The sequence below is a fragment of the Crocodylus siamensis genome, chromosome 5, assembly GCF_052110815.1.
Source record: "Crocodylus siamensis isolate JL-2025a chromosome 5, ASM5211081v1, whole genome shotgun sequence".
In the NCBI taxonomy this organism is placed as follows: Eukaryota; Metazoa; Chordata; order Crocodylia; family Crocodylidae; genus Crocodylus; species Crocodylus siamensis.
This window is the reverse complement of record NC_143399.1, coordinates 192,202,168-192,220,984: the sequence shown is the minus strand read 5'-3', so window position 1 is coordinate 192,220,984 and position 18,817 is coordinate 192,202,168. Positions and strand designations below refer to the sequence as shown.

General features: G+C 45.0%; 1 protein-coding gene across 7 annotated transcripts in view; it reads left to right on the top strand.

Moving 5' to 3' along the window:
• Positions 1-18,817, top strand: part of RBM33 (RNA binding motif protein 33) — a 169,032-nt gene that overhangs the window by 8,618 nt on the left and 141,597 nt on the right. For all 7 annotated transcript variants that reach the window (XR_016442375.1, XM_090047647.1, XM_090047643.1 and 4 more), the window contains exons 2-3: positions 8,338-8,416; positions 18,457-18,505. Coding sequence is in view for 6 of the 7 variants with exons in the window: in XM_090047647.1 (XP_089903773.1) it covers positions 8,338-8,416; positions 18,457-18,505 (128 nt within the window). In the remaining variant the exon portion in view is untranslated. The remainder of the gene's footprint in view (positions 1-8,337; positions 8,417-18,456; positions 18,506-18,817) is intronic.

The following is an 18,817-nucleotide window of genomic DNA, read 5'->3' as shown; positions in this document are numbered from 1 at the left end:
ACTTATTACTACTGTAGTGATGGCAGTGGACCTTTTTCGTGCTGATATAACTTAAGCTTACACTTCTGTTAGGAGAACCAGGTATTTTTCAGGCCTATGATTTGTCTGTTTTTTTGTTTTTGTTTTATTGTTGGCTGTGACTATTAGTATAGGGTGCCAGTGCCCCCCAGCAATTCTTGCTTATGGAGTCTTAGTGAGTCTACCCTGAAGCACCTGATCTTGTCCTGGGTGGAAAGAAAATCCTTATCTTGTTGATGCTGTACTTAGGCTACAGTAGTGATTCTCAACTCTTTTGGGCTCAAAGTGCCATCTTTCGCTTGTTCTTTGACTGCAGAGAAATAGTACAAGTCTTTTGTTGCAAAGAACTCCGAAGACCATAATGTTTTTGACACTCTGAATTCTTGTTTGCTGTCTTTTTAATTTATCTTGGGAATCATATATCAGTGTTTGCCTATCTAATAGTGCTGTGCCATTAAAAGGATCTCATAGCATACACTGAGAATCAGTGCAATAGTAGGAGTTCCTGATAGCGATACACTGCTACATCAGTCCCATGTTGGATCAGTACCGCTATAGGGGTAATTGGGGGTATCAGCAATTGGCTTTTTTGCCTGATGTGGTCAACAATACCACCTATTAAGTGCCCTGTGCATGCGGGTGGCCAGAAGCACAGCCCAGTGGCTTGGAGAGCAGCATTGGCTGGTAAGTATGTTGTAGGGGAAAGGGTGAGTGTGGGGGGCAGATAGAGGCTCCACGGTGAGGGAGGAAGTAGGGCAGGGCCAGGATCTGCACGGCTGGGGTGGGGCATGGGCTGGAACTGTGAGTGGTTTGTCTGGGAGGGGGGAGTGGCTCCTGCTGCTGAGTGTACCCCAGGAGGGCATGGGAAGCTTGTGCTCCTAAAAATGTGTGGGGTGGCCTGCCTCTGAGGGCTGGGGCCAAGGCAGTGCTGAGCTCTTTCTGCTGTGGGGCTGGGTTGTGCTCAGGGTGGGCAGCAGCAGTGCTGGGAGTGGGGCTACAGGGGAGCGATGGCAAAATTTGGAGTGGCTGCAATCCCCTGTCCCGCCCCCCACCCCCAATAGCCCCCTCCCGGCACTACCGCTACCGCCCTCCTCAAGCACAGCCCCGGCCCAGCCCGTTGCAGGGAAGAGCCCAGTGCAGGCCTGGCCTCTGCCTGCAGTGGCAGTCCGCCTTTGCCCTGCACACACATCCGGGGGCACGCAGCCCCCATGTCCTCCCGGGGTGTGTGTAGCGGCAAGAGCCACCACCCCTTTGCTGCGCCCCTGCCCCCAGATGAGCCATTTGCGGCTCTGTCCTGTGGCTTGCACTGTCCCGGCTGAGCAGTGCGTGCCCCACTCCCTCCCTCACCGTGGGTACCTTGATCTGCACCCCCCCACATCCCTTACCCCACACCAGAATTACCAGCCCAATGCTGGTCTGCAAGCTGCCCGGCAGCATATTGGAACCTGATTGGTATTGACCGATATGGCTCCTTAAAAATCAGCCAACAGTATTGTCCCAAAAAATCTCTATCATTGCACCCCTAGTTCCTGAGGAAGAATGTATGCTATTACATTGGCTCTACATGGTAACGTAAGAATGGGTTTAATTTTTGGAACCTCTCTGGTGCAGCATGAGAGTTGCAGAAGATGTTTGGTAGTCATTCTTACAGTTCTTGTATTCCTCTAGTCTCTTTGCATGTTACATTTTCTAGGCATGTAATCGTGCTCTTGACATGAGCACTCAACTTAAGGATTCTACAGAGTGTAATTCACACGCAGTGCATGTTTGCTTTACTTTTTGTATTTCCTAATACAAATCCCTAAAAAGGAGGGGAAAAAATTGTTCTAAAATATCTGTAGGTTCAGAGAAGAAAAAGAAATTTAAGCTTGATGGAAGCAGGTGTCAGATTAGCACTGCTTGTGTAAGGAATTGGTGATCATCTAAATATTTGATGTCCTGCATGCCAGAAGTTTCTCTCTTACCAGGGCTTCTCTCTCTCATCATTTTCATGAGCCCCTTCTAGACTATACAAGTACATGCAACCTTGTTATGGGCTCTTCATACACTTAAAAATATTGAGCCAGTTTTGATAGTACTAGGGCAATTTGTAACTTGCTTTTGGTTTATATGTTGTTTGTATAGTGCTCAACAAAGTATGAAAATGGAAAAAAAACAGTCCTGTTGTCCCTAAAACCTTACAGTATAAATGGATGATGAGATGACAAGAGAGTGCAGCCAACCAATTTGAGGGGTGAAAGTTAAGTGAGATAATTATGATTTTTCTAGTATTCTGTGGTAACTACATGCCAACTACCTAGTCTGGTGGTTCTTAACCTTTTAAATCAAGGTGCAGTAAAACCTCTGTTATCTGGCATCCCCTGGGAATGGGGAGTGCCAGTTAATTGAGTAGCTCCAGCCACTGCTTCTCCCGCTGTGCCTGGGGTGTTCCTCTGCCTGTCTCGCGGCATCACTGCCTGTCCCATGGGCCCTGGGGCTCTGTGGGACAGGGAGGCGGGCCCTGCGCAGCCTGTTATGCCCCTGGGCCGTGGGGGCTCGGCGGCACAGGCTGCTTTGCCCCCAGCTGTGGGGGCTCGGAGAAACTGGGAGTGCCTCGGTGGGCACTTCCGGTTTCACTTTCTTACAAGCCAGCATGCTGGTTAGTAGAGCATGCTGGCTTGTGAGATGTCGGATAGCACAGCTTTTACTGTACCACTCAGAAAATACACTCTTAGCTTTCATTTGTTTCTTGACTACACCAAGTAATAGCAACCATTCTGTTGCAAAGAAGTCAAAGATCACGACAAGTCTGAATGTTCTGGGCACCATTGATATTGCATTTCTGTTTGAAATACCTCAGTTAATTTTTTGAATAGTCTAGGAGTTTACACGTAGAACAGTGCTAATATGATACAACACCCTTAAAAGAATCTCACAGCTGCAGCACCATGGTTGAGTCATTCACTGGTTTAGTCATTTTGGTAGAGGTGATGGGCTTTGAAGAAAGGTATAATGTAACTTTGGATTTTTACAGGGACCTCTGCTTCTGACTAAGACGTGGCATGAGAAAAAGTGTAAAGTTTGAGATGGACAGGCAAAATAGACTGTCTTTCTTGGTAGCAAGGACCAGATCAATGCTAGAAGCCTGCCAGTATGTCATCGTTGATTAAGGGAAAATGTTTTTTCCTTGTTACAGTCTGTCTGCAGAAGACCTGTTGTAGAAGTATCATGTTTACTCAAGTATAAAATGACCCTGAAAATAGGATGAAACCCCAATAATTAAATTCTGTATATAAAAATGTATTGATGTTATAATTTTCTAGGTGTAGAACCAAATTATTATCAGACATTTTGCCTGGAATTTGTCCCTTTCCCACTACTACAGCAGGGAAAATAAATCTGTGGGGAAGGGGAGCACCTGACCTCTGGGAACCTGCTCTCCCTGAACACGTGGAAGTAAGGAGCAGATTTGAAAACACTGACTTTGAAATAAACATGCCTTTACTGTGAGTACCCATAGACTTAGTTCATCCAGAATTGATGTGTTTTACCTTTTCTGAAAATGCTGCAAGTTTTAGCACAGGTATTCCATAAATATATACTTTAAGGCAGAGCTTTTGTATCTACTTATAGATACTGCACATTATGCATGATATTAGTGCAAAGCCAAAAGGCTCATTTTTGAGTTCATTGGGCTGGGTCTCAGCACAGTCGACAGCATTTCAAGCCATGGTGACCCCATAGCTCAGCGCTGTAGAGCTGTGTGCGTATATTCCAGATACCTTCCTCCACCAGCCTCCCAAGGATCCACGTGTTAATTAGCCTCCACTAATGACTGGAACTGGATATTTTTGTAATAATCCTCCAAAAATGTATATGCAGATAAGGTGCAGTTTCATCCTGGTTTGGCTCTATCTCATGGAGGATGGAGCTACACTAATTGTATGCCACAGACTGAGAGGGGGGGTAACAGGATGAACCGCTTGGGACCCCATTTGGTGATGTTTTTAAGGCTGGTGAAGAAACTGGAATCATTGGAAATGAGAAAGAAAGGCACAGTTCAGCTGTGGGAGTGAAGAAGTCAAAATATATTGTGTGTAGTGTCTTACCATTATTTGAAAAAGAGTTGGGACTAAAGGGGACTGAGCCTTCAAAAAAGGCAGGAAGGAGGACCCGGGAAACTATAGGCTGGTTAGTCTTACCTCGATCCTAGGCAAGCTGTTTGAGAAAATTATGCTGGCACACATCCAGGAGGGGCCAGCAGGGGACTGCATGCTTAGGGGCAACCAACACGGGTTCATCAGTGGCAGGTCCTGTTAGACCAACCTGGTGGCCTTTTACGATCAGATCACCAGATCGTTAGATGCAGGGATAGCAGTGGACATAGTCTTCCTGGACTTCCGAAAGGCTTTTGACATTGTCTCTCACCCCGTTCTCATTAAGAAACTGGGGGGCTGTGGTGTCAACACCCACACAGTCACATGGGTCGCCAACTGGCTGGAGGGCCGCACCCAGAGGGTGGTAGTGGATGGGTCCTACTCAACCTGGAAGGACGTGGGCAGTGGGGTTCTGCAGGGCTTGGTCCTCGGGCCCGCACTGTTCAACATCTTCATCAGTGACTTGGACGAGGGGGTAAAAAGCACCCTGTTCAAATTTGCTGATGACACTAAGATGTGGGGGGACATAGGCACACTGGAAGGATGCAACAGGCTACAATCAGACCTGGACAGGTTACAAGGGTGGGCGGATGAGAATAGGATGGGCTTCAACACAGACAAGTGCAAGGTGATGTACCTGGGGAGGAAAAACCGGCACCATACCTACAGGTTAGGGAACTCCCCTCTTGTCAGCACGGAGGCGGAAAGGGATCTGTGGATCATCATTGACTCCAAGATGAACATGGAGAGGCAGTTAGGAAGGCCAACCACACCTTGTCATGCATCCACAGGTGCATCTCAGGCAGGTCCAAAGAGGTGATCCTCCCCCTCTATGCGGCATTGGTCAGGCCGCAGCTGGAGTACTGCGTCCCGTTCTGGGCGCCGCACTTCAAGAGGGATGTGGACATCATGGAAAGGGTCCAGGGGAAGGGCCACTCATACGATCAGGGGACAACAGGGCAGGCCCTATGAGGAGAGGCTATGGGATCTGAACTTGTTCAGCCTCCAAAAGAGAAGGCTGAGGGGGGATCTTGTGGCCTGTTATAAACTAGTCAGGGGGGATCAGCAGGCATTGGGGGAGTCACTGTTCCCCTGAGCACTGCCAGGAGTGACCAGGAATAACAGTCACAAGCTGGCAGAGGGTAGGTTTGGGTTTAGATATCAGGAGGCGCTACTTTACAGTCAGGGCGGCTAGGGTCTGGAACCAACTTCCAAGAGAAGTGGTGCAGGCTTCTGCCCTGGGGGTGTTTAAGAGGAGGTTAGATGAACACCTTGCTGGGGTCGTTTGACCCCAGTGCTCTTTTCTGCTATGGCAGGGGGTCAGACTAGATGATCTACTCAGGTCCCTTCCGACCCTAGAAACTATGAAACTATAATGGGTATTACCATATATCTTAGTCAGATGGGCTCCACTGGCCTGCCCTTGTGGTAGGTTACTATCAGCATATGAAGTGTAACGTGTTTTTGGCACCATGGGGAGGCTGTGAGGGCTTGCTTTGGTGCTGTTGGTGCCACCTGCAGTACCACCAGGCCCAGTACCAGTTCCCTGTGGAGGGAATACCCACTGTTGGTTTTTTGTTTTCTTTTTTTAAGCGGCAAAACAAAACAAAAAAGCTTTGTATCTGCATTTGCTCCATGTGGGCCATGTGCTTTATAGTTGTGCTCAGTGTTGGCTGCATTTAATCAGCTTCATAGTTGGCTTCCATTACTGAGCCAGTGATGCTCTTGGCAGCAGTTTAATGATAGATGGTGTATTGAGGTTTCCTTGTATGCGAATGCAAGATGAGGAGCTTTTTTCTCTATGCTGATTGCAGGGGAGGGGGCCTTGTCTTATATTCAAGTAAATGCAGTAGTTGCACTGACATGTACACACTTTTGCTAGTATAACTTGTTTGGAGAAACGCTATAAGCCATATCAACAGAGCACATTTGCTGGTATGAGCTTTGTATGCAGTAAGAGGGGATTTGCAGATACCCAGTCACATGTTTTCAAACATGGATCTGGTTAAAATAAAGTATCAGTGGCTCTGTGCCAGATAAAAATATGTAGAATTGGTTAAACCATGAAGAGCTGGGGTAACTACACACAAGTTGCATGACGTTTATTGGTGTACCCCCTCAGCTGGATCCAGTTGAACCTGTATTGCTTAATATCCCTCTTCCTGTGGACATACTATAGTGAAATAAGCACCTTTTATCACTCCTTTTGAGTTTTCCATAAATTCTACTAATGAAATTTTCACTTAAATTTTACAGACTTAAGGTAAAATATGCTTTTGCCATTTTGCAAAGAAAATATTTTTTCAGGAGGACGTCGGTTTGAGCTAGAGAAACTGAAAATTTCAAAGAATTGTAGGGGGAAATTGAAAATGTGGTGGTTTTTTTGTTTTATTTTTTTCTAGCTCACTTCAAACAAAACATTAATTTGACAATGGCCCTAATCCTACCTATGGCTACACTTAGACAAATTAAGTGCAGTCAATGGTCAGGGAAATGACAGCAGAAAATGTTTGTATTGCCTGGTTTTGTACTACAGGCAGCCCCTGCTTAATGCGGTTTCAATTAGTGCTGTTTTGCTATAGCTCTCATTTAAAAATGATAACTGGTTTCACTGAGCGCTCTGCTAGGTTCGCAGTAGTGCTCAGTGAAATCGGCAAGTTTCCATGGGAAGGTGGGGAGAAGCAGTGGTGGTGGCAGCAGCAGCAAGTGGGGGGTGGGCGTGAGCATGGGGCGTGGTGGGGAGAAGCTAGGCATGCCTGCTGAATACACACTGGTGGGGCAGTGGAGTATGCCATGGGAGGGAGGGAGGTTTTGCAGCTGGCTGGGAGTGGGGTGGGGTTTACAGTTGGCCAGGCACCTAGCAGAGATGCTGCAAACCCCCTTGCTCCGAGCTGGCTGCAGACATCCAGCCTGCTCCTGTGAAATGCTCTGCCACCTGAGTTTACCAGCTGAAGTGGTGGTGAGGAGTGCAGGGCCAGTGGGGGCCTGTGCCCAGGGTGGAGCAGCAGGAGTGCAGGGCCAGGGCCTGCAGGGGTCCATGCCCAGAGTGAGGCAGCAGGAGTGTGATCAGGCTGGCACATGGAGCTGGTGGGTAGAGGTGGTGGTAGTGAGTGGGGGGGACAGGTATTGGCACAGGGCCTGTGTTGGTGCCTGGGGCCAGGGCTCAGGGCTGGTGGGGGCCCAGGGTGAAACAGCAGGAATGCAGCTTTGGGCTGGTATGTGGGACTGGAACGGCCAGCAGGCTAATGGGGAGAGGTGGTGGTGGCAAGAAGCCCCAGTAACCAATTGCCTATATATACATTCATTACTATGGGCAAGTGGGTTTTGCTTAGTGCCATTTTGCTGAGTTTTTCTGGAACCAATGTTCAGAATGTTTTCTGGAACTGAGTGTTCAGTTTTTCTGGAACCAATTAAGAGCGCTAAGTGGAGGTTGCCTGCATGCAAGTCTGGAAGGAACGGATTGTTCTGATATGAGGAGTACAGACTATCTTTACTTCTCTGCCAAGTCTAACAATTTGTGTTTGAACCTTTGTTTGACTGCATAGAAGCCATTAAAATGACCACATTTTTGTCTAGCCTGTTTGTGGCTGTAGATGTTAGTCCAGTAGGGTGGAGGTGAATGACTGTTTTCTCTTCAGAGATGGCTCCTCTGAAGGGCACCGTGAAGAGAACAAATGGGTGCAGCATGTTTCTCTGTCTTGTAGATAAATGGAAGACTGATTTTAGAGCTGCCACATTATCCCCACTTACAGAATAGAACTTAAAATGCTCCTTAGTAGATCACCCCAAGCTTTTTTAATTGGTGAGAAGTGAAGGGTGAGCATGTTCTTAGGTTGGTTTCCCAAAATGGAGTGTCATCCTACAGTTAGGAACTGTTTGTAAACCTCTTTGCAACAGTAGGCCCACATACTCTTGCTTACCTTCAGTTTCTCCAACAGTGCATTCCTACATTAGGAATCTTGTGCATCTTAAAGCATTCTTTGTTAATTAAAAAAATATTAAGGCACATTGTTATTTAGCTAATAATTTAACATGAATTGTTCTGAAGGAATTACTGTAAAACCAAAAGAAAGTAGCATCAATCCCTGAACAGAAACCATTGCATCAGAATTGGGAAACTGCTTCATGTGCTCCCTTAATATGTGAGTAAGAATTTGTTTAAGTTTAGTCTTTTTCTTTACAGATGATGACTTTGATCAGTTTGATAAGCCTGGTGCAGAAAGGTCTTGGAGGAGAAGAACTGGAGACGATGACTGGGACAGGTAATTACAAAATTTTGGCATTCAGATACTATATTGAAATGTATTAGCTTGGCTTCTTGGGCTGGCAGTTTTTCTAATTCTTAAGATTGCAGTTTCGGATACTGATTTAAGTTGTTGGCCACTACATGCATGTCAGCAGATGCCAAATTGTAACCGGTATATACCTGCTATGTGTTGCCCCGAGAATTCTTTTTGCCAGAGACCCCCAAGAATTGACATGGCCCTTCATTTGATTTGGTATCAAGTGAACTTCAGTAGTAATATCTAGGCTTTATTACAGGTTTCCTCCTCATCTGAGAAACCACTTGCCAGGTTGTATTGCGTTACAGCAGTGACCTTTGGTGGTATCGGCCTCATATCTTCTGCTGGGAGTGTGGGATGTTAGTTTCTGGTTCCTCATTGTTTGAACAAGAATTCCAAGGTTGCTTCTGTCTTCCCAGGGTGGCAACACAAAACACACGTGTTCCTTTTTGTCTATCACTTCTGTAACTTTTCTCATCCCAAATTGTCCAATCCCCTGTGTCTGTGCCAATCATTCCTTGTATGGTGCACCAGTCCCCTGGCACTGTGCCAGCCACATTTCTTATAGGGAACCTGTTGTGCCTTGCATGCCTAGTGCCTGATCGCAGCGCACACATCTCTCACAGAAGGTGCTCTGTTCAATTTTATTGCTTAGTTTTGGAAAGGCCTGGACTATGGCTAAAAGCCTTAGCATGACACAGTATGACTACTACACTGTGAAGAACATATAGTGTAGTGGCATGAACAGATGTCATGCAGCTTTCTGACTGCAGTTTAGCTTTCTTTATGTAATGCCTTGTTTTCAATAATGGCTGTAAACAGTTAACTTTCTTTTTTTAGCACTTGCCAGCTTTGTGTAGATGTGCGTGTGTATTTAAATTTAGCCTTTAAATTTGTGTGGTTTTTTTTAATGTTTTGATCATGTTTGTTTTGTGGAAAGAATGTTTTTTTTATATGTAATTCAGTTTTCTGTTTACAAATGGCAATATTATTTTCAAGAGTTAGAAGAGTTGACACACAAATCAAGAGGCAGAGGCCTGCTGCTTGCTGTAAATTCTGCACCCCAACTACAGTTGTCAAGCTACTTGGCAAAAAATGCTTATGTTTTCTTCCTTGCTACTAGCATGGAGATTTGTTCAGACTTCAGCTGTATTCTGATGGGGTTTTACTACACTACAAGTTCCAATTGATTTAATGCTTTTCATTGATCGTTCACATTGATTATAGTTATTTAAAAAATTGTTATCTACTGAAAGCTTTTTTTCTTACTGTGTTAACTTAAGAAGTATATCACCTACTAGTTGTAGTACTTGTGTTTCAAGGGGATTGATTGTATCCGTTTTGCCATGGCTCAGGAGAAGAAAGTGGAAGTTGTTAGTGCCCTGAGCAGGAAACTCAGGTTCTTAATTTTGCAGTCTTTGCTTTTAGTAAATAAAGAAAAGAGCTGATTTTGATTTTAATTTCAGTCCAGTTCCTTCTTCTGGGAATTAATAGGTGGCATTCCAAAGGATGACTAGCTTTCTTTTTATTCTACCCTCACAGCTGCCACTATCCTTGCAGCTTTAGGATTTAAGGTGGAGGAGGGGAAGAAGAGCACTTCCTCATGAACTTCTTATAGCCAAATTCTTCTTAGTGAAGCTTCTTTTAAAAAGTCAGGAGTCCAAAGCCAAAAAGTGCTCAGCTTTTTAGAAGGGCTAATATATATGGTAAAGAACCTCTTCATTGTGCTTCATCTTTTTGTTTTATTTATCATGTGAAACAGTAGCTTCTCAGTACTAAGGGGAAAATACAGCTATGGTAGCCTGTTTTATTAATGCAATTTATAAAATTTTCTGCTATAATTTTATTGCTGGATGATCATAACTTAAGGCAGTGAAAGAACTGGAATTACATAGTAGGGATGTAACGATTGTTTAAAAATTATCTGTTTAACCTCCTAGTTATATTGGTTAAATGGTTAATCCATAACACAGCAGCTCTGACAGCCGCTGCTGGGAGCTGCTCCCAGGGCCCTCTGACTGGAGGAAGGAGGCTATGGCAAGCTCAGCCAGATAACACAGCCCACCTGAAGCTCCAGGCTGAGGGGAAGAGAGTACCTGTGAAAGAGCAGCTAATTGCTTAATTGAGTCATTGGGCTGCCTGCTTATTTCCTCTTTAACCTCATAGGCCTATGGGTACTACTTCCCTTTGTCCCTCCCCATCCCCTCCTGCCTGCCTTGCTATTTCTGAGGTACTGCATTGCTTCCCTTCCAGATTGTGCTCCGCCTCATGCTAAACAGTAACCCGTAAGAAAACTGGTTATCACTGGGCTTATTGGTCAAATGATTAACTGTTTAACTTTTCACATCCCTAATATTTAGTACCAGGTATTCCATAGCAAAATGATTTATTACTTTTTATTACTAGGATGTAGCAATATACACTACATAGCAGAAGATTCATACTTCAGACCTTGCTATTTCATAATATGGGAGAGAGTGGTTGTCACAGTAACGTGTAATAGGGTGTTTTTTTAAGAAAATGGTAAAAACAGCTTCTAAGAAATTAAACTTGCATCGTTGACTCAACCCCCATTCTACTGCTTTTTTTAATCCCTATTTGGCCAAATGTAAAGATATCATGCCTTTGAATTCTTTGATTGCTTTACCTTTTCGACATTGGCTTGTGATAACCAGGAGCTGGAGGGCCCCAGGAAGACATGCAGGGAGCATTCCAGAAGATTAATGGGATATGGTTCTTGGAATTTGTTTTCCTTTTAGATTTTTTTTTTTTTTTTTTTTTTTTTTTTACCACTGCCATTCTGAAACACTTTATTCTTCACTGCTGTTCCTGCTTAATGAGGCTTGCTCAGTTCATAAAGTTTGAGGGCAGAAGTCACCATTACACCATCTAATTCAACCTGTATATCACAGGCCATTGTATTTCATCTAGGTACCTTGTATGGAGCTCAGGAGCTTGTGTCTAAGAAAAACATGTCTGTCTGAGAGACATCTAGACTTGATTTGAAGACCTCAAAGGGTAGTGAATCCACCCCTACCTATGACAGTTTGTTTCTGTAGTTAACTGTCCCGTGTGTGGAACTTCTGTACTTTTTCATGGTTTGATTTTATTTTTTCTTTATTTTTCCCCTGACTGATTTGAGTTCCCAGTCATTAGTTCTTGATATGAAGTTCTCTATTAGATTAAAAACTCTGTCAGACCTTGGAAGTATTTTCTTCAATCTTCAAGTAAGTTCTGTGGTGCTCTCCATCACCTTCTACAATTTCTCCATTGGGCTAGTTTCAGTGGCTTTGCAGGCCATAGATTGCTGACTGTCTGTCTCGTTATTTGCTACTCTACTAATCTTTGTCATCCCCAACTTTTATGACCAGTGATTTTTGTTTGTTCAGATCATTGAAAATATTGAATAGCTTTGGCACTAGTAATGATTGGGATAGACCCCACTGTAAAACACCTTTATATGGTGATGATTGCATTGATGACTGCTTTTATAGATCTAGTTAACTCTTTAACATGAATTGTGGTGATATTGTCCATTGTTAATTTTAATTTTTCATCACAATGTCAAGCAGTAGTAAGTTAAGTACTTACAAAGGCCTGACAATATTATGTGTATGCAGTTGCTTTTATCAACCAAACTTAAATCTCATTGAAGTAAAATTATGTTAGATTAACAAGGCCTACTTTTTCATAAAATAGAAATTAGACGTTTTTGGTGTTAACGAATTAAAAAAACAGAAATATACTTATCAGTCTTTCTATTACTTTGCCTGGGATTGATGTCAGATTAACTGACCAATACTAATAGTTACGTGGGTTAATTCCAATATTAATTTGTTAAACATCTTCCTTGTCTGCATCATTACTACCAGTTTTACCATTTCCATTTAGTAGTTGGCATACAACATGGATAGGATTTATTTTGTTCCTTAATAGTTAAAAGAAGAAATCTCCACTCTTTAGTGTTCTTATGCTTACCAGATGAGATTTTTTTTTTCCCCCTTAATGCTCAGAGTTTTATTTATAAACTTTCCCTACTTCTAATTGTGTATTCATTTGCTCCATTTGATTTCATAGATTTCATAGACATTTGGGCTGGAAGGGACCCCAGAGGATCATTGAGTCCAGCCCCCTGCCCCAGGGGCAGGAAGTCAGCAGGGATCATAGGATCCCAGCAAGATAAGCATCCAAATGTGTCTTGAAGGCGTTCAAAGTGGGTGGTTGAACCGCCTCCAGCGGCAGTCTATTCCAAACCTTGGGGGCTTGGACAGTGAAGTTCTTTCTTATGTCCAGCCTGAATCGGTCACGGCAGAGTTTGTGACCATTCAATCTTGTTCCCCCAGATCCTGATGAGCACCCCTGATAAACTTATAGGTGGCCACCAGATCACCCCTTTTCCAGGCTGAAGAGTCCCATGGCTCTCAGCCTCTCATCATCCCAGGTGGAGAACCTTGCATTTTTTGATGTTGAACACCATCAGGTTCTCGTCCGCCCATTTCATGAGCCTGTCAAGATCTGCCTGGATCACCCTCCTGTCCTCAGGTGTGGATGCTTTACCCCAGAGTTTGGTGTCATTGGCAGACTTGGCCAGCTGACTTCTGACACCAATGTCCACATCACTGAAGATGTTAAATAGTATAGGTCCTAGGACAGAGCCATCAGTGACCCCACTAGTGACTGTGCACCAAGACAATTGGCTCCCTTCAACCACCGCCCTCTGGGTCCTGCCATGGAGCCAATTCCCCAGCCAGTAGATTGTGGTGAGGTTGAGGTCACAGCTAGCCAGTTTAGCCAAGAGGTGATCATGGGATACCAGATTGAAGGCTTTTTTTGAAGTCAAGATGCATGACATCAATCTCTTCCCCCTTGTCCAGGTGATAAGTCACCTGGTCATAAAGGGAAGTAAGATTGGTCAAGCAAGACCTACCCGCAACAAACCTGTGCTGGGTATCCCTCAGGATATTGCCTTCAGCTAGTCTGTTAAGGATGACCTCTTTGATCTTTTCCAATACCTTCCCCAGGATAGAGGTCAGGCTGATAGCCTGTAGTTTGCCAGATCTACTTTCCTCCCTTTCTTGAAGATAGGCATGACATTGGCCCTCCTTCCAGTCTTTGGACACTTCACCAGAGCACCAAGAGCTCTCAAAGATCCATGCCAGGGGCTGAGCTATGATGCTTGCCAGCTCCCTGAGTACCTTGGGTGCAACCCGTCAGGGCCAGCTGACTTGAAGGTATCCAGCCTGTCAATGTTCTGTCACGAGGTCGGCTTTGATGGAGGGCAAGGAATCTCCCTCACCTGGGCTGTCCCATGGGAGTTGTGAAAAACTGACTCAAAGTACCTATTTAGCAAGTTTGCTTTTTCCTGGGCGTTGATTGTCAGTTGCCCCATTTGGTTTAGCAGGGGTCCAGTGTTGCCCTTGCTTTTCCTCCGGCTCCCTACATATCTAAAAAAGGACTTTTTTATTGTCCTTGATATTTGTAGCTAGCTGGAGTTCCATCACAGCCTTGGCTTTTCTGGTTTGCTCTCTGCAGGTCCGGACCAGAGAAGAGTATTCCTCCTTGGTGGTCCTCACAGCAGTGGGAGTCTCCTTTTCCTCCCCCCGCCCAAGCTGCAAGTCCATCCCATTAGCATTTGTATACATTTGATCCATTTTTCCATTTGTCATTTGCCTTCCCCCTCCCCCTTCATTTCATTCCATTCCATTCATTTCATTTCTTTTATTTCTGACTTGTAATTTAATTTGGCCACTTAACATACATGGGTTTTTGGATCAGTCATCTTCTCTTTTGATTTATAGAACTGATTTTTTTTTGCCTTCTAAAACTCTTAAATAATTCCTTATGTTCTTTCTAAACTTTTCATCCCACTAAATTTTGATCATCAGTTTCTTCAGATTTTCACAATTCTCTTGAAGCATACATACATTCATGCGTGTGAATTACTGCGTTAACGTTGTCCTCCTCCATATAAATGTAATTGAGTATTAATTACTGGTCATAGGTAGTGACCCATTTCCAGTCCAGTGATTTAATTCATTTTAATGAGATCTAAGAGTTCATTTGTGGTGAGAATAATTTTGAAAAATTATCTTTACTTTTAAGAAACACATGTTTTACTGCTGGATTCTTGAGTGCCCCATAATGTCATCCAAACCAAAGTTCCTCCAAAACAACAGTTTCTTTCTGCATATGAGACGGGTGCTTAATGAGTAATTCATCCTTTTATTTGTTTCATAGTAGAGGTGCATACATTGGTCCATATCATAATGGCACTGATGAAAGGAAAAGTGACATAATCGGCTTCTTTTAGCTGATGTAACCGATAATATTGCTGATAAATGCTGCGTGCATGTGTGCAGCTGCAGCATGCATGCAGCCAAGAGTGCAGCCTGGCAGCTTGGAGAGCAGTGTCCAGTGAGTAAGTCTGTGGGGGACGGAGGGGAAAGGGTGTGGGGGGCAGATGGGTGGGGCATGGGATGGAGTTGTTGCTTGTCTGGGGTGGAGGGGGGACTCCCACCACTGCAGAGCCCCAGGGGAGGCATGCCCCCCCCCCCTTGTGGCTCTGTCCCATGCCCCGCCCCAGCTCTGCAGCACCTACTCCAGCTCCACTCCCTTCCCTCACTGTGGGAGCCTCGATCTGCCTTTCTCACAACAGACTTACCAGCTGGACACTGCTTTCCAAGCTGCTGGGCTGCATATCAGCAAGTGGATTGGTATTGGCTGATATGGCTGGTTAATAAAAGGCCATCAGTGTTGGGCCAAAAAATCTTAGCTGTGCACCCTTGTTCTATAGCTGATAACAGGATGCCACTAGTACAGGAGTGGGCAGTGATTTCGGGCAGAGGGCTGCTTACCCAGTTTTGGCAGGCTGTGGAGAGCTGCATGGGTAGCCCTGCCCCTTGACAGGTGCCTTGCCCCCTGGTCACCATCTTGGAACCAATGTCCCAATGTCTTGGGTCCAATGTCCCAGGGCTAGCACTGGTGGGACCCAGAGTGGCGCGCAGGCTGGCAGGGGTCTGTGGAGCCAGGCTGGGCTATACCAGCAGGGAGAAAGGGGAGCTGGCCCGGCTTCTTAGGGTCCCAGCCGGCAGGGGCTTTGTACCCCTGCCGCCCTGCTCTGGGCCCTGCCAGCGCTGGCCTTGGGGTACCAGTGTGGGCCCTTTGCTCCCACTGTCTCCCCGCCCACTCACACCCAGTGCCCCTAGCCCTGTGGTACAGGCAGGGGGCAGCGCACAGCCCTGACCCCCTGCTTGCCAGCAGGAAAGAAGCTGGTGCTGAACATGGGGGAAAAGTGGCCCCTTGTTCACCCCATGCCCGGTGTCCCATGCTGCAGCTGCTCACAGCTGGCCTGGGGCTGCCTGTGCCTGCTCCGGACAGCCCCGTGCAGGCTGCGAGCAGTGGGTGCTGTCCATGGGACTGGGAAAGGGTTGCTTCCCCCCTGCCCTCCCCCTCACTCCTTTCCTGCCTGGGGTCCCCCCATGCCGCCCCCCCCACACACTTAACTGTGGTTCCAGCCCGGGGCAGCCACCTGCTCCCAGGCCAGAAGACCCAGCTGGGGGGGCAGGGCTGGGCAGGCCCCACTGTTGTTGGAGCCTGCCGGGGTTCCCCTGGGTCCTGCTGCCCTTGGTTCCTGTCATTTTTGACAGGAACCAAGGGCAGAGAGATTAATTTTCTGCATTTTTTTCTTTCTTTCTTTCTTTTTTTAGGGGCCCCACAGGCTGGATAGAATGGCCTCGTGGACTGCATTTGGCCCGTGGGCCGTATTTTGCCCACTCCTGCACTACTACCTACTTGTGGGCTTATCTTTTTGATCTGTGAGCATTCAAGATACACTCATTCTGAAATATCTATCACTAGAGCTATTGGCTTATCCATGGCTCCTCACTCCCCATTCTTCAATATATTTGTGCTTATGACTGACTACTGGGTGGGTGGGTGTGTTTGTTTTTGTTCAGCATTTTTTTAAATTCTTGTCACTTGAATCAGTCCATGAGGTGTCAGTAATGTCTTTTGTCAGCTTTAGTTTCATCAGTGAGTAATTTGGGCATTTGTTTGTTATCCAGAATCCTAGCATTGGCTTCTAAGCAATTAAAAATTCCTCGTGTTCTGTATCTTGTTGGTTCAGTTTGATTACTTTCCTTTACCTGCCAGGTACAAACTTTCCTTTCCCACTGGAATGTGTGTATACAAAATGTTCAGTCTTGCATCAGTCATCCAACCAGTGATTCATCTCTGTGCCTTGTGTCTGGAACTAGAATGGTTTTATGAAGGATACTTGAACTTTCATACTCTGCTTCCCTTCCAGGATCTTTGGAGATTTCTGTAATCTGTGTAGTTTCATGTGAATCTATTAGTGGTTCCAACATACATCATCACTGGTGGAACCCTGCCAGACGGCTTCATTAAATCTATCCAACCTTGCTTATTTATTTTATTCAGGGAGATCATATAAACCTGCTTCTCTTGGGTTCCTTACTAAAATCTCTGTTCACTCTTAAATACCTTAGGATAGCTGATACAACTGTTTTTGATATCTGTTTGTTTTGTGTCACAAGGATGTCCCTTGAACTGTCTCCTCTAGCTTTCTAATCTAGTTCTCTAGAGGTGGGTATCTTTATAGCAGATGTGAATTGCTGTCAACTATTCAGTGCTTCTTAGCCATCTTGAATGCCTCTAGTTCTTTTGGTCATGACCATGAATAACTCTTGGTCATGAGTTGTTAGTCCACTTCAGCATTCCTGCTCTGTATTGGGGTAGGATGAAGATTAAATCCTAGGTTACTGTGTCATTTTCGGCCTAATATTCTCAATTGATGCGGATTGAAGCCATATGAACAAAAATGTGGGAAACAGACTGAAAATATTAGAGTAGTCTTTGGCACCTTTAATTTTTCATGCACAGAGTTGTTTGAGAGAGTGTGATGGGATAGTAACTTTTCCCTACACTGTTCATTGGGATTATTGGTTATGCTTCTTGATTCCTCTGCTTTTATATAGAGGTATCTGCCTTGATAGTGGTTTGTCTGGCTCTTTCACTCTTACTTGGTCAAAGACCAGGTGCCTTCTATTCTCACTCTTGTTGGTTGTTGATTCATCCATTTTATCCATAATTGTTTGTTAGTTTAAGGACATTTGTGGGATTAATTTGCTGTGTGTGTACAATCTCTTCTTATTATTGATCTGTTGATATTCTGGGAGGCTTTTTTTAATGTTCTCGGGCTAGAAAATAAGGTTGGTGGAAAAAGAATCTCTCTTTCTTCCTAGGAACAGCTCTTTGCTCCAAATTGAATGAGCTTCAGTTAAACTGAAATGCTTTGCCATGTAGTTCTAGCCAACTCTCAAATCTAGTAATTGCAATCTAGATTTTCTGTTGGGTATTCAGGTAGGTTACTTGAACAATTGGCAAGGATTTATCCTTTCAGTTACTCATGTATTATCAACAGGAATTTACTTCTCTGGTCATTTTACATCTGCAGGTTTATATGCCCTGTTTAGGTGCCTAAGCTTACTTTGAGGGGTTGTATAATTCATGGGGGGGCATAGAACGTCAGTCTCTTGCTAGGTTCTGCTTCCTGTGTAAGGAAGTGTACACTCAACCCCATGGCATATTTTAAATCCAGTATGTAAATCCAGCAAATAATATCGGGGTTTAGAGGATACCAACACAGGCATTTCTAGAATGGTAACTTTAAATGTATCCTGTTGCTGTAATGTGGGAACTGTGTGCTGCCACTCCACAGTTCTCTCCGATCTGTCTTCCTGTATAGCTGGGAGAGAACATTAGTCAGGCATGTCATCAGAAAAACATGATCAGATCAAGGCATAGCACTTAGTTATGTGCAGGCATTACACTTTTACTGGGTGAGTTGCTGTTCCCTTGGTTGAAACTACAAGCATATAAGCATTTGCTCAGTTTTTCCCAGGGGAAACATTGCCTTGTCCAGGAGAAGGATCTTCTAGGCATTGACTTAAGTATGATACATAACTACTTTTCACATTTTATATATCTTTATTTTCCAGTGAACTTGAAGATGATTTGCTTGGAGAGGATTTGCTCGCTGGTAAAAAGGTAAGACCTAGCTGCATTTAATGTTTGCTTTTAAAACTGGAAGGAGTTATTGGAGGAACTTGTATGCCCTGGGAGGGCACGGTGGTGGGGGTACAGGGGGAGGCATGTACCCCCTGAATCTGTGTGGGGCAGGGCAGGGTGCAGATGGGGCTGCATTGGCCTCTTCTTGGCAGGGGCTGGGCTTGGAGTGGGTGCCAGCAGTGCTGGGAGGATGCTGTATCCACTTCAGACTGCTGCAGCCCCGCTTCCCAGTGTGTGGGTGGAGACAGGGCATTGAGCTGGGGCAGTGCTGGGCAACTGGTGGAGGTGGCA